This window comes from Manis pentadactyla, chromosome 4, assembly GCF_030020395.1.
Source record: "Manis pentadactyla isolate mManPen7 chromosome 4, mManPen7.hap1, whole genome shotgun sequence".
Taxonomy (NCBI): Eukaryota; Metazoa; Chordata; class Mammalia; order Pholidota; family Manidae; genus Manis; species Manis pentadactyla.
In genome coordinates, this window is record NC_080022.1 from 12028482 (window position 1) to 12052299 (window position 23818).

Sequence of the window (23818 nt, forward strand, 5' to 3'; positions counted from 1 at the left end):
CGACACTGGCCACCTTTCCACTCCGTCCCAGCTCGCAGGCCTTCGCCCACCTGGTCCCTCTGCCAGGAGCAGTGTCCTGGCTCCCTTCACCAGGACAACTCCACTCCTGTTCGCAGCAGGACCGACTGTCCCTTCTTTCTGATTCTTCAGACTGGAGCAGCTTCCCTGGGTTTACGCTACTGGCACTGTACACGTTTCTGGGGGGTGGACTTGGGACAACTGTGGCCACCCATGTCATTCTTTAGTTAATGTGGTCTGTCCCACTTGACGGAGGGCTCCCTGAAGGCAGGAGCTGTGCTCCTCCTGTGCTTTCTGACCCAGTCTTGAATAAAAAGGCTTTTAACCGTATTTATGGGATGAGTGAAGAAAATATGAAATGTCACTGGCCCGGATGGAGAAAGTCTGGGTGAGGTCATGACCACAGGGATTGTGTGACTTCACCCGGGCTGCTCCTCAGGGGAGTTCAGATGCCCCAGAGGCTCCATGGAGCCTATTGTCACATGGTTTGGCCATGGACACGAAGAACGTATGTGCAAGGCTGACTCGGCGTCTTCTTGCGCCAGCTGCCTGGGGAAGGCAGGGCTGGGGCAGAGTGCCACTGAGGACTGGGGAAGGGGGTCTCCAATAGGCCTGAGACCCCCTTGGCCATGTTCAGAGTTTGAGACTGGCTGCAGGGCCCCAGGCTTCTCACTGGGCTGTATTTATTAAACTTTCAAAAATATCCATCTACATACAGTTTAAACCAGGCTTTAGGTTGTTATTGTAAAAGTAACATATGCCCATGGGCATATAAAATTTAAGTGACACAGAAGGGCAGAAAGTGGAAAATAGAAGTAACAGCCTGGATGTACATAGAGTAAAACCACCAGAGCTTCAAAACTGGGTTGAGGGAAAAGTACAAAACAGAATGAAATCGAGACTACAAGCTATCTTCACAAGTTAAAAATACATGCACACCAACACACCACGTTTTGCAAGAATCATAAGAGAACAGAAAGAGACATATCAGCCCCATTAAAATGGTCCTTTGTGGGGGAGCTGAATGGCAGTGGGGAAAGCAGGGTAAAAGAGAATGAATGAATGAGCAGATGAATGAATGAATAAATAAAAACAGGAGAGGGGTTGTGTGTGCACCATTAAAGATAACATGCCTTGAACTGACAATGACTATTGCCAACTTCTGATGGTCTTCCCATCTTGGTTAAAAAAAAAAAAAGGCAAACTAGTAAGAGCAAATGCTTTGGCAGTACTTCCACTGCGACAGGACATTGATCCTTTCCAGCAGCTCCATGAACAGGGTGCCCCATCCTGTGGCTAGGGCAGCAGCCTCGGGGGCCCGTTCTGAGGCCGTTCCTGTGCGGGAACGTGGCTACTCTGTGGGCTCGGTCCTTGGTGTGCTGTGTGTCCAGGAGCCTGTCTCGGGCCCCAGACTCCTCGTCTGTAGAACGAGAGCTGCCTGGGCTTGGTGGGAGGACCACGGCTGCCTGCAGGATCCAGCCCCCCACCCAGGTCAGGTCCGGGCCCTCTGTGCCGGTAGCTCGGTACCTTTTTTGGGTTGTTCTTTTCCACCACGCCGTCCCGGTCGGCATCCACATCCAGGGAGATCTCTGGGGACAGACACACGGGTGAGTTGCTGTGTGTTTACACACAGGAGGAAGACCTATGGGATGTGGGTGTAGCTCATCCATTTGCTTGGTCCCTGGAAGGGCAGGGCCTTGCTGAGGTCATCTTATCCAGCCCCCTGCCTCAGCACCCCATTGCCTGATGGAGAAGCAGGGAGACGGCATAGCTTAGGGGTTTGACAGGTGTTGTCAGGTAGGTCAGGGATTCCCCACCTCTTCCCGGTTCCTCAGTCACTTCTGGGTGGGGGAGGGGTGAGCCTCACTGTATAGATCTGGAGCCTCAGTTCAGAGAGGCCAAGTCACATGGCCAGGGTCACACAGGTGGCATTAGCAGAACTGGAGCACACTGCGGTTGGTGTGATGCAAAGTCAGATTTTAACACCTTTCATAGGATTCCCTAAATACCTTTCCTAGTCTGTCTCAGGCAGGTGCACATGTGCGTTGGTGTGTGTCCCTCAGAGTTTCCCATGATTTAGAGCCCACCTCCAAGGTCTGAGGGCTTTACTTTGGGTGGAAAACTGAGTCTCCAACCTCTCTTGATCTGAGGGTGCCCGAGAGGCCAGGCCACCAGATAGAGGACCCAGAGGTCCTCTTTATCCTTCCTTTTGGGGAAGGAACTTCAGCATCCCTAGGCCTGCCACGGGGACAGGCTTCGTGGAGACTGTATGGGGCAGAGAAATGAGCCCAAGATTTAAAGTCAGACAGTACTGGGTTCAAACCCTATTTCTCTGGTTATAAGCTGTGTGATTTGGGGAAGGTTAGACAGCGTCTCTGAGCCCCAGTTTCTTTACCTACAAAATGGGGCCCTTTTCCAGTCAGAGGAGTTGCATTCATTGTGACAGCAAGTGCTATGGACATTTGGAGGCATATACTTCCTGGTTGTAAGGGGCTGTCCTGTGCATTGTAGACGTTTAGCAGCATCTCTGACCTCTACTCACTGGATGCTGGTAGTATCTCCTAGTTGTGACAACCAAAACATTCCAGATATTGCCAAATGTCCCTTGGGTGATCGACTAACAGGGCGGGGCAAGGGAGTAGTTGGGAAGGTGGTGGGAGGGTCTCACAGGATGAGATGAGCTGGGTCCCGGCCCTGGAACCACCCAGTGGGCTTGGCCTCAAGCTGAGCATGACTTGGATCAAGGCAGGGGTGGGTGGGAATGCATTCCTGGTCAGTTCCCTCGGCAGGCGTGCCCTCTCCTTGGACCAGGTGGGGAGGACAGTCCTGGCACAGGAAGGGCACTGATGTCCTTCTTCCCTGGGTGGGCGGCTCACCCTGAATCTGGTGACACTCAAGTCCTCCCTTTGTCCACAGCCTGATTCCCTCCCAGCACTGAATTTGGCTTTTTTGGGTCCAGAAGTAGGAGGTATGGGGGGGCTTTAAGGGCACCTGGTCCTTGGGTAAGGCAGCACTTCAGTGTCCTAACCTCTGTCCATTAGAAGTTGTGAGGTATGATTAGATAAACTCCTCCCATTGATCCCGTTCATGGAGCAAATCACTGTTGAGCAGCTGCTGTGTTCCAGGCCCCACACTAGGCCTGGGGACCTAGCGGTGGGCAACTGGGTCACAGTGCCTGCTCTCAAGATCCCAGGCCCACGAAATGAATTCCGTTGGCCTTTTACAGGTGAGCAAACCCCGACTCAGATGTCACCTGTCAGCAAATTGGGCTGATGTGGGGAGCTGGTGCAGGATAAGGATTCTAGGGAGAAAGCAGGGAAAAGGGCACCACCAGCTGCTGCGGAAGAGGCGGAAGGCTCAGATGGGGGAGCGATATTGATTTTGGCTCTCAGACCTTCACAGACCTTCCAGCTGAGCCGTCCCCAGTGAGTGCAGCCTCAGGTCAGCTTCCGGAAGCGCCTCCCCGGAAACAAGCTGCAGGCCCAGCCTCTTTGTAAAGAAGCGCTCTCTGTTTCTCAAGACAGCAAGCTCTCCTGCGGGCACCCTTCCCTTTGCCAGTGGTAGCGCACTCCCTCTGTGTGCCCCCAGAGAGGAGTCATCACCCACCCAGCGACACCGAGGGGGACACCCAGGCACCAGCAGGGTAGTGACCATGCTGTCCCCAGAGAGCACAGAACCAGGTGTCCTACCCGGGCTCTGACCCTAGGCCCCTGCCCTTGGCTGCTGCCTCCACTGACTCAGGCTGACTTCCGCCCTGGGCTGTCTCCAAACCCCAAGCCTGCCTTCAAAGACCCACGACTTGCTTCCCTGAAGGTCATTTCCAGAGGAGCTGGCCACATCCCCACGCTGGCAGCCCTGTGGCAGCTTCTGTGATGTGTCCACGAAGAAGTGGGTCACAGGAGAGAAGCTGTGAAGCACTTTATTGTGCTTGGCTTCCTTAGGAGTTTCTTAACTTTACAAGTTGTATCAGTATAATATCTGCACATAGTGCAAAAAAGTCACACAGTACCAAGCAGTTTCAGAAGGCCAGCCTGTCCCCTCACCTGCCCGAGGCTATCTCTGTAAAAATAAATAATACGTATATTGCTCTTTCTGGATTTACTACATTCAGACAAGTTCTTCTGACTTCCGGATACGAGATTTTGGCCTTGCATAACTGGGCTTCCGTATCGCCCACCTTCCAATCTGCCCCAGCGCTTTGCATTTTCTCTTATGACCCATGACCTGCCTCTACCATCAACTGAAATGGGCTCCCCTCCTCTCCATCCTCCCTGAGAACCCCCCTCAGGCTGGAGACCATCCTGGAGGACTTCTCCCCTTCAGCACTTCCCCCCAGTGTCCAATGTAACTGGATTCCAGTGGGATGATCCTCGAAGGGATGGAGAACAGGGCTGCACAGAGCTCTGCCCTCCTGGGATGGCCCTGCCTTTCCCGGGAAAGGAAGAAGAGGACAGTGGGGCCAAACCACATTTCCAAGAGGTTCTGACTCTTACTGCAGCTCCCCAGAATAGCCCCAAGGTGTCAGGTGGCTCCTGGGGTGTGGGGCAGATTAACGGGAAATGTCACTGGGATTGGGTTCAAGGCAGCCTGCCCTGGGAATCCAGACACTGAGGCCTCAGCTTTGACACAGAAGCACAAACTTTTTGGCGGGCCGCCGGCCCCCTCGGACAGTGGCAGGGTGCCCGGCCTGCTTACCTAACTGGGCAGCTTGGGTGTGGTGGGGAGGAAGGACTCTCTCCCCCCCAGCCAACTAGGGCAATTATCCTAGGCTCTGGGGAGGGGGCACAAGGAGTGAGGTCCTCAGAATAGTGCTAGAAAGTCTCAAGGCTCATGTACGTGTATTGCGCCTATTGGCAGGATCACAGCAAAGAGGGTGAGACCATTCTCCCCTCCCCCACCCAATTTCCCCCTTAACAGGGAGGGCTTTGCAAACCTGCCCTAAGGGAGCCTTGAAGGTCCTCAGGGACCAGTGGGCTCTGAGGTATCATTTACTGCAGGGAAAAAGGTCTAGAGGCAGTGGCTACTTGTCAAGGTCATACAGCAAGAGCTTGGCAGGATGCAGACCAAGATCCAGGGCCTGGTTTGGTCAAGGGCACCATGGTTTGTTCCTAAATTCTAGGAGGAAGACCAAGGGACAGTAAGGTTCTTCAACTTCACCCAGGCAGAGAAAAAGTGTGACTACCCCAAGAGGAAGGGAAAAAAGAAAAGAGGGCATCAACTGAGCACCTACTCCACGCCAGGCCCTTTGCATACACCATGCCATCGAGTCCTTGTAAGCACTGTGCAGGAGTACGCTGTGAACCCCATTTTGCAGATGAGAAAACTGAGGATCAGAGGGGTGATGGTCACAATGTGGTTGGAAGGGGCAGAGCCGGAACTTACAGTTATTTGTCTGCTCTGAAGCCAGGGCTCTTTCTGCTCAGCGTGGGCTCAAGACAGAACTAGACTGCGATGGACTCAGATATGTGTCCTTGGGGGACATCCGACCACAGGGTGTTCCTGCCTCTGAGGTGCTGCCCTGAATGATTACTCAGGTCTTGGGGCTCAAGGGCTCCTGGGGTAGATGCCTGAGGGAAGACAAGACCTGGAGGGGTCAGATAGACCAGTGGGTCCAAGGGAAACTAAATATTCACCAGTGTTTCTGGTGGAATAGGAAACATGGCAACAGGGTGATGTTTTCATAAAGCTTCATTTCTGTGATGTAAATGGCTGTATTCTGAGATTATGTACCACCTACGCTTTTAGGTATTAAAATGTGATGATGATGATAATGGATAGTAGGTTGCTTTATTAATGTCTGTTATTTTTGGCCAACCATCAGAATTATTATTTTTTTGGTGGGGGGACATTTTACTGGCCCATGGAACCTAAAAGCCTGGAACTGGTGGCAGTTAAATAATTGTTTAGCAAAGGCATCTCAGAACCTCAGAAGAATGAGCCTGGTCATTCATCCTGGATGGACCTGGGGTCTCCGCCCCATTGCTCCCACCCACGCATCCCCTGAGCACAAGTTTTACAGTCTTCTCATGGAGAGGAAAAGTCCAGCCCTGCCCCCTTTTAGTGCATTATTTTGCCACCTATCCTATGTCTGCCTTGCTTTGGTGAAAGTATCATTAATGGTGTAGTCAGCGCTCTGGGATCACCCTCATCTGACAGGCCTCTGGCCATTGCCCTTCCTGCTGTGTCCTCAGGTGTCCCTGTCTCTGTGGGATTAGGTTTCCTTAGGGACCGTCATCTGAGACAACCTGGGGGCTATGTGTGCGTGGGAGGCTCACACGTGTGTCAGACCCCAGCTGCAACTCAGGCACCTTTGGTTTCCACCTGCCAAGACCCCTTGAGGCTTTCCTGAGGACCCCACCCCAAGGCTGGGCACCCCCTTGGTGCAGAAAGAGGGACAGGGCGACCAGCAATCAAGCACATTTAGGAATAAGCTGAGAAGCAGAAGAGCATGGCTGTTGAGCCTATTTCGGTGGCTAAAAGCACAGGACTGGAGAAAGAGGGGCTAGCATGGGAAATAGTTGCTTTTCGGGGAGAGTTCTGAGAGCCCTGGAGGATGTGAGGTGACTGAGATGACTTGGCACCCAACAAACCACTTTCTGGGCTGTGGACTCAGACATGTTTTTATTTGGTTTACTTTTTATGAGCCTTGGTTTCCTCATCTGGGAAATGGGGACAATAATAGTGTCTATCCTTGGAATAGGTGTAAGAATAGATTGAGATCATGACAGTAAAACATCTAGTATCAGAGCCTGGTGCCCTACAGGTCTTCCTCCTCCTCCTCCTCAAAGCCCCCAGCACAGTCCTGGACACAGAGTATATGCTGAATAAATGGAAGATATCGTTACTATTTTCAAAGCCCTCAGCATATAGTTGATTCTCAATATCTGGCAGTTCTTTCCCCCTGCCATGTGGCAACTCGTCGCTGTTAAATTAAGGCTGGACAGACAAAACGACTCTTTGAAATGTCCTCCTGGTTTAAACATTATATGATTAAAAGATTGAAAAAGTATATAAAATATCTCAACTGCAGGAGAGTCAAGTTTCAGAAGAGCCCATCCCACGTGCCCTGGCACCCAGCGCAGGGGAGTGTGGTACAAATGGAAAATACCTGGGACGGGGATAATCCTGAGTTCTGGACTCAACCTGCCACTGAGTTGCTGTGTGACTTTGAACAAGTTCCCTAACCTCTCTGGGCCTCTCTGTCCTCAGGGGCTTGGACTAGGTGAGCTAAGGACCCTTTGTGGACAGGCTGTTTCCTTTGCTATGAGAGGCAAGTTCTTCTCTGGGCTGCAGGGGACAGGCTGCAGAGGAACAGGCTTTCCTCTCTGACTCAGAGAGCCTGGGATGGGGGCGCTGGCATTGCAGTGAGCTGCCGGCAGACCAAGGCATGTCTCCTCCGGCAGGACGCTCCTCACCCCGGCACAGAAGGACCTGGGCATGTGTGGAATCATTCCCCGGGCCTGCATTATTCAGAGGGGCTCCGAGTGCCAGGTCTGCAGCTTGAAAATAGCCCAAGTGCAGCTGAGAGGGCAGCAATGCCAGCCTCGGGGGCACAAGGGCTCCCAGGCCACAGCCAAGCCAACTCACCAATGGCCGTGAGGAAGAGCCCAGCCTGGTCGATGGGGATGTTCCCTTCCTCCTCATAGTAGTTGACGGTGACCTTGGCGCAGAGGGGGCACAGTGGGAGGGAGAGAAGAGCAGAGATCACAGATCACAGGCAGGAAAAGCCTGCCACCCTCCCTGCCTTACACCTCTAGGCCTGTCAAGCCAGTTCTCACCGAACATCTGAACCCTTTCCTCCAGGAAGCACTTCTGGGTTGGTGGGCTATTTCTCCCAGATTATCCAACTGGGTAGGTGACTCCCCTCCTCTCAAAGGGCCTCCAGGTGCTGCCTGCCTATCTGTGCCCCTGCTGTGCATTCTGCTGCCTGTGGGGCCCCCACCTCTGCCATGTGTATGTCCAGCTCCTGCTAAGCAACCAGGGGGAAGGGCTGAGACGGTCTTCTCTGGATCACACCCAGCGTCGTCACTGCCACGGGGCACATGGTGAAGTTCATAATTAACTAGAGAACCCAGAGACCAAAGACATCTGTGGCTGTGACTTGCAGTGATTCTGTTCCATCGCTGAGTGGCCCACAGTTCTAACCTCCTGTGAGGCCATCAGTCCATGCTCTAACACCGAGCTGTCGCGTGCAGCAGCCCCCAGCTGCAGGTGGGTATGGGCCACTTGAAATGGCAAGTCTGATTTGAGATGTGCTGTAAGCGTGGGATGCACACCAGATTTAGACTTGCAGGACAAAAGAATGTAGGCTAGTTCGCTAATATTTTTATATCGATACCATGTTGCAGTGATAATACAGTTGATTATATAACCAACCCCCTGCACAGTCAAAAATCTGTGTATAACTTTTGACTCCCCTAAAACTTAACAGACTACTGTCGACTGGCGGCCTTACTGATAACATAAACAGCTCATTGACACATATTTTGTAGGTCATGTGTATAAAGTACCATATTTTTACAATAAGCTAGGAAAAGGAAAACGTCTCTTCAAATTGTCACAAATCTCCAAAAATTCTTCCAATATATGTATTGAAAGAATATGCTTATAAGTGGACCTGTGCAGTTCAGACTTGTGTTCTTCAAGGATTGACCTTATTTTGATATATGGAGTTAAGTAAAATGTATTATTAAAATTAATTTCACTGCTTTCTTTTCGCTCTTGTCATATGGCTATTCGGGAACTGATACTGACGTACGTGGCTCCCATTCTGCTTCTATCGGACAGCCCTGGACTAAGCCTGCCTCCGTTCCGGCGTGGCCCCGGCTCCCAGGAGGTGCACCCCCCAGCCAAGGTACCTTGTCACTGCTGGCCTCGGTGCTCGCTTGGCTCATGGTGAGCCTCAATGTGGTGCTCGGTGAGAGGAGCCAGCGCTGTTTGCCATTCGTGGCCACCTCCTCGGCCTGCCCATCACGTACCACCTCTACCTGCACGCGCTCCGAGTGCTTCAGGCTGAAGGTGTGGGCCCCGGCGGGGGCTGCGCTGTAGGGAGAGAGGGACAGCAGGTCACGGGGACCCCTGGGGCAGGTGGGACGAGGGGCTTCAGGAGGACACTCCTGGAGGGGCCAGGCTGCCAGGGGCCTCCCAGGTTGTCTGGTCTGGGGACCACAGAGGACCCAGCTGCACTAGTAGTGAGGAAGCTGTTGTTAAATATATAGATTCCTCGGGCATTCGGGAGGTTCAAGGGTGGGACCCGGGGATCCGAAATCTTAACAAGCTTCCTTGTGCTTCTGATCGGTAGCCAGCTTCAGGAGCACGTGGTACTGCAAGGGTGGGTGACCGAGACCCAGACAGGAATGAGTTTGCTTCACAGGCAGTGCGAGGCCTAGAACTCTCTCTCCTAATCCCTCTCTAGTGTCTGAGCTGGTGGCCAGGAGAACTAAGTTGACAGCCTGGAGGCACGCATCAAAGTGCTGGCTTTGCACAGGGATGGAGCCTGGAATTTGGGTCCTAAAGGGGAAGGAGGGGGTTGGTTCTGTCACAAAGATGCCACCATCCTGCCATAGCGTGCATGGCCTGGAATTCTCCTCTCTGAGAGTTATTCCTTGGGGTTCTGGATGTTTACCATTACAAGGGACATACTCTTGGAGTTCTTGAAAAGCCATCACGATTTTAGAGCAAGAAACTAACTGGTTTGATCTGGTTGCTATGGACTGAATGTTGTGTCCCCTCAAATTCGCATGTCGAAGCCCTAAGACCCATTGTGATGGGATTTGAAGATAGGGCTTTTAGGAGATGACTAAGGTCAAATGAAGTCATGAGAGTGAGGTCCTAAGCTGATAGGACTGGCCTTCTCATAAGAAGAGGAAGAGAGAGCCCTCTTTCTTCACAGGCACCGAGGCAGGCCATGTGAGCATGCAGCAAGAAGGTGGCTGGCTGCGGGCCAGGAAGAAGCCTCCCCGGAGCCCAGCCACGTGGGCTCCCCGATCCAGACTTCCGGCATCCAGAACTGTGAGAGATAAACTTCTGTTTTTAAGCCTCCCAGCCTACGTATTTTGCTAAGGCAGCTCAAGCTTAAGGGGAGGTAACAGGAAGGACAGAGAAATGGAGGAAGGAAGGTGCCCAGGGCTGACAGTTGTGCTAAATCCAGCCCCCAGTCTGAAGGCTCCCAAAGGCCAAAGAGAGCTAAGAGGGACTTAGATGGGATTCTCACGGGATTTGGGACTAAGACCTAGGTACAAGCATCTGCCTCACGGACACACCTGCTATTTTGAGGGCCTGGGGTTCCCGAAAAGTTCTCTACTATGGTTGGGCATTAGAATCATCACAGGCTGTTGTTTAAACCTTCAGGGTTTTTTAAGGCTACAGATTGGTAGATCCCAGCCCTGGGGAGTCCAGCTGGCAGAACTGAGGGGCGGCTGGGGCAGGTGAAGAGGGAAACAGTGGCCAGGGTTGAACAGGAGGTTTACAGTAGTAGTTCATAGTTCTCAAACTTCAGCAGCAGCAGAATTTACTGGAAAGCTTGTGTAAACAGATTGCTGGGCCCCTCCATACAGTTTTAGGTTAAGCAGGTCTGGAAGGGGGCCTGAGAATCTGCATTTCTACCATGTTTCCAGGAACTGTTGGTGGTCCAGTGGCTCCACTTGGAGCATCATTGATCTAGACGGTCCGCAGTGCAGTTCTGTGGGTAGAGCCCTGCGGTGGCCAAGGCTGTGAGTGTGAATCTATAGAGGCTGCCAGGCAGGGTCTCTCAGGCCCAGGCCACAGACTGCAGGGGCTGCTGGCACAGATGGCTGGGCTGGGACATGGCAGGATAGAGTGGGCCAGGGCCTGGCAGCCCGTGCTAGGCATGGGGAAATGAGCTCAAGAAAGAAGCTCCAGGGCCACTCTGGTTCTTGTCTATCTACTCCTTTGTAAACTCCTCAGCCAGTCATGGGGCACTGTATGCCTGTTGACTGTGGCCTGCTGCCCTCTGTCTACATCCATTATTAGGAGAAGCACAGAGTCAAAGCAAAAACCCTGAATTGGGGGTACATGCGCAGAACATCTGGGTTCGAGCACAGTTTTGCCAATGAGTTGCTGAGAGAGTCTTGAGTGTGTCCCTTGCAACTTCAGGGCATCCATGTGCTGAACTATAAGACACAGGATGACCACCCACCGCTCCTGTTCCACAGGCTTCATCTTTCTCCCCTCACAGGGTGAGGGCTGCATTTTGTCTCATGTACTTCTCCTCCTCTGGACTGTGAGCCCCTGAGGGCAAGTTCTGGCCTCTTCCATCCCTCCTCCTTCAGGGACTAGCACGGGGCTGGGCACATCACACACGCTGGGCAAAGAGGGTGGAACTGAGCAGGACACAGGTGAGCCTCGTAGAAGCACCAGGCGGCACTTCCCAAAGGGAGATGTGGCCGTGCAGGGAAGATGCTTTTAGGTGGCACATGGATGAACACTTTAAAAGATTGATGTATTTATTACATGTGGTATGTTTTTAAGGCAATTGATAAAGGCTTGCCATTTATGGTAATAAGATCTCCATTTAAAATAAAGTTGTAAGAAAAATGTAAGTTGATTTAAAGGAAAATGTTTAGTAGTACTACAGGTGGAATCTGGTTTTGGTAAAAATCATGAGTCTAAGCAATTATGGGTTTGGGTCTGGGAAATCTTCCTCTAGGGCAAGTCCCAGCTTTGACCATCATCTTTCTGGGTGGCCTTGGGCAAGGTGATCTCCTCTTAATTTCATTAAGTGTAAAATAAGACGATGGGGTCAGGTCAGAGGTGGCTGGACTCCAGGCTGCGCAGAGGGGACAGACCCTGGACAAAGGTATGGGGAGGGAAGGGCTGAAAAGCTGGGGATCCCTCTGATGGGTCCCTGCCCACCTTTAACCAGAGCCACTGGGATTTCATCTGGTTTTATATATTGCATTTCTGCATACAATTCTATTTAGGACAAAATGCTTTGCAAACTCACAGGGGAGGATCTTTTAGGACACTGACTCTGACAATAGTTGGTGTAAGTGACACTTTTGGCCACCTTCATTCCTCTGGGCCAGAGAGAAACTGGAGGAGGCCCCAGAAGCTCAGGGGGTTAATGCCCGGCCTACATTGGAGCTTCAGAGCCCCACACCCTCCTACCCCAGCACCAGCCCTGCTCTGAGCTGAGCAAACAGCTATTCTTGGAGTGGCCCTGGCACAAGCAACAAAGACACCCATTGTCCCCTGTGGATCCTGCAGGCTGCCTCCCTCCCCAGGAAGAACCTCTCAGAATCCCCTAAAGAAACCCTAGAACCAGGGGCTGCAGGCCCCTCAATTTTCCTTGGAGGCTGCAGGGAGGGGCCCAGGACTATATCAAGGCAAAGAGAATGGGGATTTCAGTGGTGGCCATGGTCCTGGGCTTATGGGAAAGAGGTTAAAGATAGTGTGGACAGAGGGACAGGCTGCCAGTACCTGGGACCATGTCTGCTATGCCCACAGTTGTATCCCAGTGCCCAGGACATGGCCAAACTCAATATATGCTTTGGGAATAAATGAATGAATGAGCCCACCCTTCTTGGTTTCTCAGACTGTATTACTCCATCCATGTTTATTCCCCCTTAAAAAAGACAAAGAAATCAGGTTGCTTGCCTGCTTGAAAATATTCAGTGGCTCCTCAGTGCCTCCTGATACAATAAAATCCAATTCACCCAGGGGCATCTGGCCCCTGCATCTCAACTTGATGCTCCTGCCTCATTTCCTGAAACCCCTCTTACCCTCGAACTCCTTGCACTGTTCCAGCTCACTGTGCATTTTGCATATGCTATTCCTTCTACCTATATTTCCCCCTGACTTCTCTGCCCGGCAACTGTCCACCCCTCTTTAAAGACCCAACTCAATCAATTTGTCTCCATCCATGCTTATTTCCCCTTATGGCAGTTAGCTCCTTGAAGACAGGGACTGTATTTTCTTTTTATTTCAGCACCTGGCTTAGTACAGGCAAGCAACAGGTCTAAGTGTTTGCTGCAGGAAGGGCTAGAAGAGGGTACTTTCTTATGTGGTCATTCATTCACTCAACACATATTTATCAAGCACTTACTAATGTGTCAGGCACAGCTCTAGGTGCCAGGGCAGTTTGGCGAAAAAGATAACATGTCCCTTGAGCCCATGGAGTAAATATTCCAGTGGAAGAGAAAGGCTTTCAATGGGTTACACAACTAATTATGTGATTTCAGTCATGAGAATTGCTATCAAGGAGAAGTGTGGGATGCCTTGAGCCCTGGCTTGGAGATCAGGGAAGGATTCCTGGAGGTGGTGACATTAGAGCTGAGGTCTAAACTTTACACGCTAAAGGACAGACAAGCATTAATTAGATCAGTGGTTCTTAAATTTGAGTGTGTATCACCTGAAGGGCCTGTTAAAATACGGTTGTCAGGCCATCCCCCAGTCTCTGATTTAGCAGATCTGGGCTGGGGCCTGAGAACCTGCACTCTCCCCCTCCCAGCTTCATTGAGAAACAGCTGACAAATGTCACTGTGCAGAATCATATACAACAGTGTATGGTATGATGACTTGATATACACGTATATTGTGGAGTGGAACTGCATTTCTAACAAGCTCCCAGGTGGTCCAGGACCACAGTTTGAGAACCACTGAATTGGCCAAAGTGAGGAGAGGAAGAGGCACAGAGATGTCCAAGCAGCAAGGACAGCCTGGGTGCTGGCCTTAGGTGGATGTTAGTCCAGCATGTTCAAAAAGTGGAAGGTCAGTGTGGCTGGAGTTTGTGAGCAAGGGGAGGGAGAGAGCAGCGGAGAGGACCCAGCTCATGGCGAGGAGCGGCCTTTCTCCTGAGAGCACTGAAGCCCTCTAAGAGGTGGTGACGTGATCATTTGTGCACTGGAGACAGATCACCCAGGGTGCGGGGAGGAGAGTGGATTTCAGGAGAGCAATCGTGGAGGTGGGGGAGCCAGGGAGAAGGTGACTGCAGCTGTCCAGGTGAGTGATGATGGTGACATGGGACTGGGTGGTGGCCGTGGAAATGGAGAGAAACGTCAAATGAACTTTAAACAAGACTGGAAAGCTATGTAAGACATAGAAGACGTATGTTTACTGAGCCCAGACTAATTAAGGGAATTCTGGGCTTTGTGACCTAACATCTGCTCAGCCCCACAAAGGCTATGTGGTCTCTGGGGAGGCAGTCAGCTTTTCAGCTCTTTGCTCAGCTGGTGGAGAGGGTGACCCACTTGGCCTCCCAGGCTGGGGGCTTGCTCAGTCCCAGACTTGAGGGCATGACGTGCCTGCTCCTAGCTCCCTGTCTCAGCTTGTCCACCTGCTCCGGGCCTTGTTAACACCAGCTGGGGCTCATGCCCACAGCGAACCCAGTGCCTGGCAGCCTGGGGATGACATCCTGCCCTCAGGGCTTTGCAGGAGTCTGAGGTTGTGGGGTCGTGGATGCCAGCCTGGCATGCAACCCTATGGCGAGCACCCTCAAGGAGAGAGATGAGGGGAGGGAGGTGAGGCTCCATACCTGGCACGGCGGTGGCTGGAGCCCTGAGGTAGGTGGCTGCCCTGGTCAGGAATCAGCAGAAGCTAACCATGATGTTAGTCTTCAGCCAGCCATCCTTCTCTACCTGGTAACCTCTCCAGCCTCTCTCCGAGGCACTGGTGCCTCCAGTTGCCCTGGGCCCTCTCCTTAGGGAAGAAATGATCTAATCTATGGTCACTCCTCCCTAGTGCCTTCAATGACTCCCCACTGCCTACAGAACTAAGTCTAACACCTGAGCTTGGCATTCAAACCCCTTGTTTGAGCTCATCCACTCTCTAGCCTTACACTCTATGCCACTGAAACTATGTCCTTTTTTGCCCCCACATGTCACAACTTTCCTGTCAGGTACCTTTGCTCCTGCATGGTATGTTCTGGTCACACTGTGAACCCCTGTCCATCTTTTGGCTTGGTTGCCATCTCCTCCAGGAAGTCCCCCCGATCACATCAGCCAGGACCCATCTTTCTCTCCCATTTGCTGACGCTGCAAACACTTCACAACTGTTGATCAACATTTCTCTCCCAGGGACATTCTGAACTCTTTGAGACCATATTTCATTATTATTTGTTTTAATAATACTATAATAAACCCAACACTAATTTATGACAACTACTTGTTGAGTATTTATTATGTGCCAGACACGTTCCAAGCCCTTGGCACACATGATCTCAGTCCATCCTTTCGATAACCCCATGAGGCCTGTATTAATGTCATCCCACTTTATAGATGAGCATGCTGAGGCCCGCATAGGGTGAGCACTCTCTGGGACAGTAATGGCAGAATGAGGTCCAGCTCTTTGAGCTCTGGGCCTGGCTGCTGCTTTCCTGGGGGAGGAACCGTAGGTTATAGTCCCCGCTAGAGGTCCTCTGGGTAGGGACACCTGGTACTGGCAGGGGGTATCAGCCCTGGCTCAGGAAAGGATCAAATGAGAAGCTGTCAGGAATCTCTTGAGGCCTCTACTTATTTTGCAGGTGTGGGTCAAAGACCCAGAGAGGGGACACCAAAGGCTGACTTCCTGCACTGGGCTCTTGGGTGAGTGACTGAGATAAGCAGCTGTGGGCCATTCAAGACCCCTGAGCCCAGTGCCTGGCACCACTGGGTAGGACAGGGCTGCCTCTGAAAGCTGGCTTACCCCAGAATTTAACAGCTATACCTATCCAGCTGGGGGTAGGCACTGGGGCGAGCTCCTATCGCCATCCTCCCATTCTGACTCAGGGTCCTGTGGGCAGGAGGGGAAAGCTTTTGGGGACCCCAGCTGTGCAAGGGGCTGTGGGCTCAACACACGGGGTGCCAGGCCCTCCTTAGAACCCTGCCACCCCCTGGGAACTAGCCTGAAACCGGAGCCCTGGAGCAGCTCCTGGCAGGGCCTCTTTTTCAGGGTTGAGAGCTCTGGGTGTTGTTCTAATTTATGAGGCCACCTGACCTGGCCGGATTCCTCCTACCATCATTCTCTCAGGAACAAGTGCTGCTCTAGCCAAGCTCGGCTATATGCCCTTGACCTTCCACTGGCCAGTCCAATGGTGCTCATCCCTTGAGGCTGGGGGTGGAGAGCTCAGCCCAATGACAGGCCAGTCTACATCCATCACTGGCCACATGCATTCATTCATTCACTCAGCCAAGGAGCCCTTCATTGACTTGAGGGCTGGAGGTGTACAGAACAAGGACAGTGAGAGCGGAGGAGGACATGCCTGAAACCCAAGTCCCAGGATGCAGCCCAGCAGAGTGGTCAGGGGCCTTGGCTGTGCACCACCACCATTCTCAGCTGTGTCATCTTGGACAAACATTCCTTACCTCAGTTTCCCCAGCTGAAAAGGGGGCCAATAATAGTACCTAACTCAAAGTTGTGACGTTTAAACACACATATAAATTATTAAATATACACGAAGAGCAGGCAAGGTGCTAAGGTTTGCCTGGTACAGAATAAGCATTCAATAAATATCAGTGAGCAATATTAAGTAAATGAAAAATCTGCAGGGAAGAGAACTAGCAATGAGATAGAGCACTTCAGAGGTCTGAAGGATAGTGCTCCAGGTAGAGGGAAGAGCACATGCAAAGGCCCTGAGGCAGGTGGGAGCTAGGTGCAGTCAAGGGCTAACTGTATCCACAAAGCCAATGTGACCACAGTGGCGTGTGTGCAGGGTGGTGGCAGGAGATGGGGTCAGTGGAGTGGGGCCTGGCACTCTATGGGAAGGGGAGACCCTGGTACCCCAAGTCCCCCTCATTTCAAACTGGACTGCAGACACTCCCCAGCCTTTGTCCTAAGGATATTTTCTAAAACACTCACGCCAGCTAAGAGACAGAGAGAGGAAGTCTGGGAGTGAGCTGAAGGCGTGAGATAGGATGAATTTAGATTCTCCAGGCTCTTCCCCAAGAAAGGGTACTTCTCTGCACGCTTTCCCAGCGCTTTACTGTGCCAACTTCTAGGCACTCTTATCCTGGGACCCTCTTCATATCTTCTGTCAGAGTGATGGGCAGCCTCCTTCTGGGAAAATTGGTTGGTTAACCTCTGCTTTGGGGTACCCTGGGGAAGGGGGTGGGAGCACCCACCTCCTATCTCATGGGCTTACCATGAGATCACATCTCACCAGGAGACTGTCCTGCAGAGATAGCAGATAGTTAGCATCATCTCTGCCCGAAGCTCCTGCAGCCCTCAGGCTGCTCCTGACTCCTCTCCGCCATGGAGGGGGCGCCTGCCCAGTGAGAACTCCCAGGCCCTGTGTAGATGCATCACCCAAGGGAGGCAGAGGAGAAGCATCTCATGGTCCCATTTGGGGGCCAGTGGGAGAGTGGAGCAGAGTGTGATCACCCTGTTACCTGATTCCAAGGCTGCCCTTTCTCCAATCCCTCCAGACTCTGGGGGGGGTTCCCTGGCACCAGTGCAGGGAGAACACCACTCCCCAAAAGTGAGAGAGGGGGAGAAACGAACATGGGATGCTGCTCACTCTGTGCCCTCTCTCCAACCTAAGCCAGAATCAGACGGGAACCCAGGCCGGCTCCAGAGAAGAAGCAGCTGCCCACTAAAGGGACCATCAGGGGAGACTGTGTGGACAAGGTGCACATGTGCCGGATATGTAAGACAAGTACGCTGGGGAGTACGAGGCAGGAATGGCAGGCGTCGGTAACAACGATCACAAAGTAAATCTCTAGAAAAAAATCCCACTTCCTTCTTTCTGTGCACCTGCTCATAGCTTGCTGGACACTAGCACTCAGAATGGGGCCAGGTCAGGGCACGCATCCCCAAAAGGCTTGTTTTGCTGGGCAAGAGTGGGTGAACCACAGGGTCTGCTGAGGAATGGGGAAGGTGAGGCCCCTGCTGTATATCTGGAGGGATGGGAAGCTGTGTGTACAGGTCAGGTAGGGGGGCCCAGAGCCCTTGGGAAAAGGGGGTCTGGAGCCCTTGGGAAAAGGGGGTGAGTACTGAGGTCTGTTCACTCACCTCTGTGACTTAGGAGTGAGGGGTCAAGGCACCACTTCCTTACTAACTGGGTCCACTAGGCCTTGTACTTTGGTGTCTCCTTGGGGGCATCACATGGGCTCTTGAGTCAGAACCTATGTCTGGGTCTGGAAGGACTCAGTGGGAAGTGGAGGACTGAATGGGGGTGGGTGAAGTGTCCAGAGGCAGTTGGCTCATCGCCTGGGTGAAGGGTGGAAGTGACACAGTTTGAGAGGGTCATCCAGTTCAATCTGCTCCTTTTAGGGTCCCCCAAGGTAGAGTGGAGGTTAAGAGCATGAGTTCCGAGTCAGACAGACCTGGACCTGAGTCCTGGGTGCCCTTGGGCAGATGGCTTCACCTCTCTGAGCCTCACTCTCCTTATCTACAAAATGGGATGATCACAGCATGACCTCCCAGGGCTATGGTGAGGAAGACAGGAGACAATGCTTTTGGTTCCTAAGTGCTCACTAAGAGCCCTGCTGTTATCAGTAACAACGGCAGCTTTTAACCATTACAGATATAGCAGTAACACCAGCAGTCTTGGCCCTGTCTCCTTAGTTCTGGAAGAGGCTTTGTTCTACCAGACCAGCAGTTCCCAACTGATGGTCTTCTCGACTAGGCAGTTCCTCCTGCTAGGAGATTGCTGGCATTATCCAGAGATGTTTCTACTTGTCCCAATTTGGTGGGGGAGGTGTGCTACCAGCAACCCTCCAGATTGGCCAGAGATGCCGCTCTTAACATCCTACCATGCACAGGACGGCCTCCACAACAGATGATTATCTGGCCCCAAATGTGATAGTGCTGAGGTTGGGAACCCCTGCTCTACCCTCGTGCTGTCCAGTTCAGTGCCACCAGCTCCGTGGGGCTATTGAGCACCTGAAATGCAGTTAGTCCGCATTGAGATGTGCTATAGGTATAAAAGGCACGCTGAATTTCAAAGACTTAGGATGTTAAGTATTGCATTGATTACATATTGAAACTCTAATATTTTGGCTATGTTGGATTAAATATATTATTAAAATGAACTTCACCTGTTTATTTTAACCTTAAAAAATGTGGCCACTAGAAAATTAAAAATTACACTCGTTGCTCTCTGGCGGCTTGCGTTCTCTTTCTGTCGGCTAGTGCTGGTCTAGACCGCACTTCTTTGCTTGGGGGTGGTGGTTGAGTCTTCAGTGAAGGGCAAGTGAGAGAGGTGTGGGTCCTTGTGGCTGAGGCTGGTTTCCGGAGAAGGCATGAAGGGCATCGTTGCACCTGCACCCCCTGCCAGAGGGAGGATGAGCCCACACCTCCCCAGCTCCCTGCCCCCACTGGGGCTGGGCTCTCTCCGCCAGGGCAAAGCAGGGCAGGGGGCCTAAGCATGGCCCCCTTCTTTACTCCCCACCCCACTGGAGCCCCTGTGCCAGCCTTTTAGGCTGCACCAAAATGCCGCAGGGAACAAACAGGCGGGTATGGTGACAGCTGAGGCTTAGAGACCTGAGCGCCCTGGCCCCCAGCCCACTCCCTGGCAGTGTCCAGTTTAGGACTGGGAGTGGGGAGGGGAGGGGAGCTCGCCCAGGCCACTGAGGACCGGACCACACTCCACTGCTGTGTTGTGACCCTCAGAAACCACTCCTAAGGTTTACATGTGGACAGTGGAGGCCAAGGGCAGATGAGTGGAGAGGATCCCTGGTTGGCACAGTGACCGGGCCCTTTGCCCTCTGGGAAGGAGGCTGGGGCTTGATGGGATCAGTGCAGCCAGTGCCTGCTGAGGAGCTGGCAGAGGTGCCAGGGCCATTGGAGGTGACAAAGAGAATGGGCTGGGGAGGACGTGTGGGAAGACACAGGGATGGGGTTTGCTCGGGGCCTGCGAGTGGCAGGGTGCACCATATGATGTAATGATTTGGGAGCAGTAAGACACATTGGTACCTCGGGTTAGCTCAAGGCACAGAGAGATCAGGGGACCTGCCTAAGGTTATCAGCACAGGGTCCCACCTGAGTCCTGCATGCTTCTTCCTCTCAGCACCAACCCCTCCCACCCTAGCAATGGGGACATTTCAGATGCACTGGGTGGAGGGCTGCATGATATCCTGGACCCACTCCGCCCCTTCCTTCACATCGGCCAGACTTTCACAAGGCGGCCCCACACACTACAGGGAGATGGATTATGGGACTGGGATGCTTCCTGGGGGCTGGGTAGTGGTGGGGCCCTGACCTCAATTCCTGTACCCTAGGTCTTCTGGTGTCAGAAATCCTGAGGGAAGAGAGGGAGGGAACAGGGTCCTGGATCAGGGCCACTCTTCTGACCAAAACCTTAACTCCGCATGGGGTGGAACAAGGTCCCTCCCTGACCCCAGGGTGAAGTCAGGGGAAGGCATTTGGGGCAAGGAGCTCACAGCCAGTGCCTGGGGATGGATCACCACCACCAGCACCCACCCCAGGGCGCAACTGGAGCCTGAGCAACCCCCAGGGCCAGATTCTGCCCCAGGGCAGCTCCCCTCTGGCCCTGCCCCAGCCCCCCCAGCAAATTCTGGAGGAAGCTCAGTTGACCTGAGGTGGGTGGTGAGTCAGGAGGGTCTGAGGGAAGTGGGCGGCACAACGGAGGAGAAGTGAGGAAGCTGAGGGGTGCTGAGGTCCTCCTGGGAGAGCAGCTGGAGAGGGCCGGGAGGTGGGAAGCCTGGGGTGCAGGTGAGGGAGTCAGGCGGTCTAGAAGGGTCTCGGGATTTCGGGGAGGCTGACGCAAAGTTTGGGGGCTGTCAGATTTCTGGGTGAGTTCTTAGGATTTCTGGGTGCGGGCACCTCGGACCAGGGGCAACTCTGGCTGGAGGAAGGCTGGCTGCTCCCCGACCCCGAGTCTGAGTCCGGGGAGGGTCTCCGGGTTTCTGGGGCTGAGATCTCGGGACTTGCAACCCGGGGTCGGCGCGGTGACCCCGCTTACCTGTAGACATCGGTCCAGAGCTGCGTGCCCAGCACATACACCGCCTCTATGCGGCTCCCGTACTGCAGCCGCACCGTCCGCTCGTGTAGCATCTTTCCCGCCGTGGCCGGCCCTGTGTCCCAGCTCATCCAGCCCCCGTGGCAGGTGCGCTCACCCCAGCAGCCCACTCCGGGCCGGCGCTCTGCCTTTATCCTGCCGCCGGTAGGCGGGGCGGCCCGTCGGCCTCCTCTCGCAGCCGCCCGTCCGTCAAGCGTGGCCACGCCCACAGCTCTTTCCACCCCGCCCCCTTCCGGGGTACAATGCTCAAGCTGGGGCAGATGACGTAAACGAGGAGCTGTCATAGGGGCGAGGACCGGAAGTGGTGGGACCCCAGAGGGTGTGGGTGCCTAACCCAGCCTGGGGTCCGGGATCAGCCTTCTTAAAGGAGGCATTTGCAAGCTAAGGGGAAGGGAGGAGAGGGAGCCGCCTGAGTAAAACTAGGAAGCCAGTCTGACATCCCCCTCCACCCCACAACAATCCCTGATCCCTATTACCAGAGGGAAAATGGGGAGGCGTGGAAGTGGGAACTCCCTATGGGGCCACAGTGCCAAGCCACGGCTTTGGTGGGTGGGAGATGGGAGCCATGGCATGGCGTGCTCAGCGAGGAGTGGCCAAGCGTGGAAGTGAAAGGGGCCATCTGGCTGCAATGGATCGAGGGGCCCCTAGGGAGGGTGACGAAGACCCCAGCTGTGGCTGCGTGAGAAAGCCGGAGAGGAGGGCGTTGAGCTGACCTGCGTTTGTGTACTGAAATACTGATGTTTGCATGGAGGGACAGAGAGGGGCTCCGCTGGGCGAGGGGGTGGGGTGCTGGTGCAGAGGTCAGCTGGTGTCTTGTGGAGGCTGAGGTGCAGGAAGACATCCAGGGGCTCCTGAACCAGCCCCCCACCCCCCCGCCCCATCCCAAACCCTTCCAGCTCTGAAGCCAAGCCCGGGCCTGTTCAGATAATCCAGCCATGTGTATGTGGTCCTTGGTAGAGGGGTCAGTTACTGGGGGTGAGGCGCAGAGGTTATTAGAAGGACAGGGCAGGCTGGAAAGGATGTATGTTTGAAAAGGGGGTAGGACTGCAGGGGGATGGAAGGGTTGAGGCTCGCAAATGCCCAGAGCTGAGACACACCCACACCCCAGACCCCAGTGGCTTCCTCAAGGTGGCCCAAATTAGGAGATGGCAGGGTGCCCAGCTGCTCCTGGGTAGCCAAGAAGGGGAGGAATGTGGGTGAGGACAGGAAGGCCTGAGTTGGGCTAGGGGGTTATCTGTCCCTAAAAACGCACAGGCCCAGGGAAACACTGGTGACTTTTGATAGGTTCCTGCTGGCTGCTGAGGGCATCACAATCAGGAGACAGCTCCAGGGCGACTAGCTGCCAGAGGGAAAAACTGGTGCAGCTCAGAGCTGACTGTGAGGCCTCCAAGGTGGGCTCTCTCTGGGCATCCCTCTCCTGGAATCTTTTGAACCCCTACTACATGGCAGATACTGGGCATACGCCAGGGTTCGACCTTCCTGGGGATCATAGAGCACAACAGCCTGATTTCACCCACCAGAAAACTGGAGAGTGGAGGGAGGAACATTGCACCCCCACTGACGCCCAGGTAAGCCAACACGGGGCAGGGTATTGAAAACATTTAATTGGTAGATAAAGAAACCCAAGTTCTAGCCCCAGGCCTGCTCTTGTGGAGCCTTGGACAATTCTGCCAGACACCTGGAGCCTCATTTTCCTTATCTGTGAACAACTGATCTCTCAGCATAGATGTAAGGATGACAGCAAATGAGACAGTGTATGGAACACACTGGCACAGTGTCTGGCACAAGCTGAGTGGTCAAGAAATGAAACTCACTCTCCTTAAAGAATCCAGCGGGACCTGGCAGACCCATACTCAGGGCTCCTGGCCCTGGCTCAGGGCCTGAGATGTGGGGACACAGTGCCTGGTTGGTGTGATGGGAGCCTCCTGGTGTTCAAGGGCTTAAAATAGCTGAAGTGGTCACAGCTGTTGGGGGATTCAGGGCCGGAGGTCTCACGCATCATGGCTGCTCCCACCCACCCTCCTGGGGCCCGGAAGAGCCACCAGGCATCCCATTGTGCCTTTTGGGGAAATGCCAGCAAAGGGCAGGCTTAGTCCAGGCCAGTTTCTGGCACTGACCCACACCCCACACCCCCAACTTTGACTCCTGCCAAACATGTTGTCATTGAACCTGAGCTAGGAGGGGCTCATTTGAAATGTTCCCTGCTATGATCCTTTACTGGGGTCTCTCTGTTCCAGGCCTGGGGGGAACCATGGAAGTGACTCAGAAAACTCATGGGCCTGCTTTGGGGAGAGTGACAGCTCACTGAACACATCATATATGCAAGAATTTAAAAAGAAAGAAATATACAAGTAATACCTGATCATTGTAGAAAAATATAAAAATATGATCACCCATGACCCCATGACCAGAGACGACCACTGTTAACATTCCTGAGTGTGATCTTGCAGGGCCCACCCAGAGACAGTCCGATGCTGCGGTGGGTGACATACTTACTGAGCCCTTAGGCGTGCCGGGAGCCGCTCTAAGGGCTTCGCACTTCTTAGCTCATTTAATCCTCCCATAACCCTATAAGGCAGGAGCTATTATTATTTCCAATTTGGACAGAGGCATCAACTGGCCTGGCAGGAAAGCGCACACATGGCCTTTGGACTTGGTAAGCCTGGGGTCAAGTCCAGTTCTACCCCTCACGAGCTAGGGGGACTCTCTGGGCCTCAGTTTCTTCCTCCATATGGGAAATATTAGCAGTACCCAGCCCACAGTGTTCTAAAGAGTCATGAGATGATACACAGTAAAGCGCTCAGCACATTAGAACTTGGCTCAGACTAAGTCTCAATAGTTGGCAGTTATTTTCCACATATATGTGTAGTTATTTTAAGTTTT

General features: G+C 53.3%; 1 protein-coding gene and 1 long non-coding RNA gene across 2 annotated transcripts in view; one reads left to right on the forward strand and one right to left on the reverse strand.

The window, feature by feature from the left end:
* The window catches only part of PADI2 (peptidyl arginine deiminase 2), a 42024-nt gene extending 20949 nt beyond the window's left edge, over positions 1-21075 (reverse strand). The window contains exons 1-4 of the mRNA XM_036914405.2: positions 20879-21075; positions 8877-9060; positions 7606-7678; positions 1546-1607 (exon numbers count right to left, since the gene is read on the reverse strand). Coding sequence (XP_036770300.1) covers positions 1546-1607; positions 7606-7678; positions 8877-9060; positions 20879-21006 — 447 coding nt within the window. The 5' untranslated portion in view covers positions 21007-21075. The remainder of the gene's footprint in view (positions 1-1545; positions 1608-7605; positions 7679-8876; positions 9061-20878) is intronic.
* Positions 11308-17686, forward strand: LOC118926935 (uncharacterized). Its single transcript, XR_005030660.2, has 3 exons — positions 11308-11375; positions 15500-15560; positions 17495-17686. It is a non-coding gene; the product is annotated as an uncharacterized LOC118926935 (long non-coding RNA).
* Positions 21076-23818: the final 2743 nt, after the last annotated feature.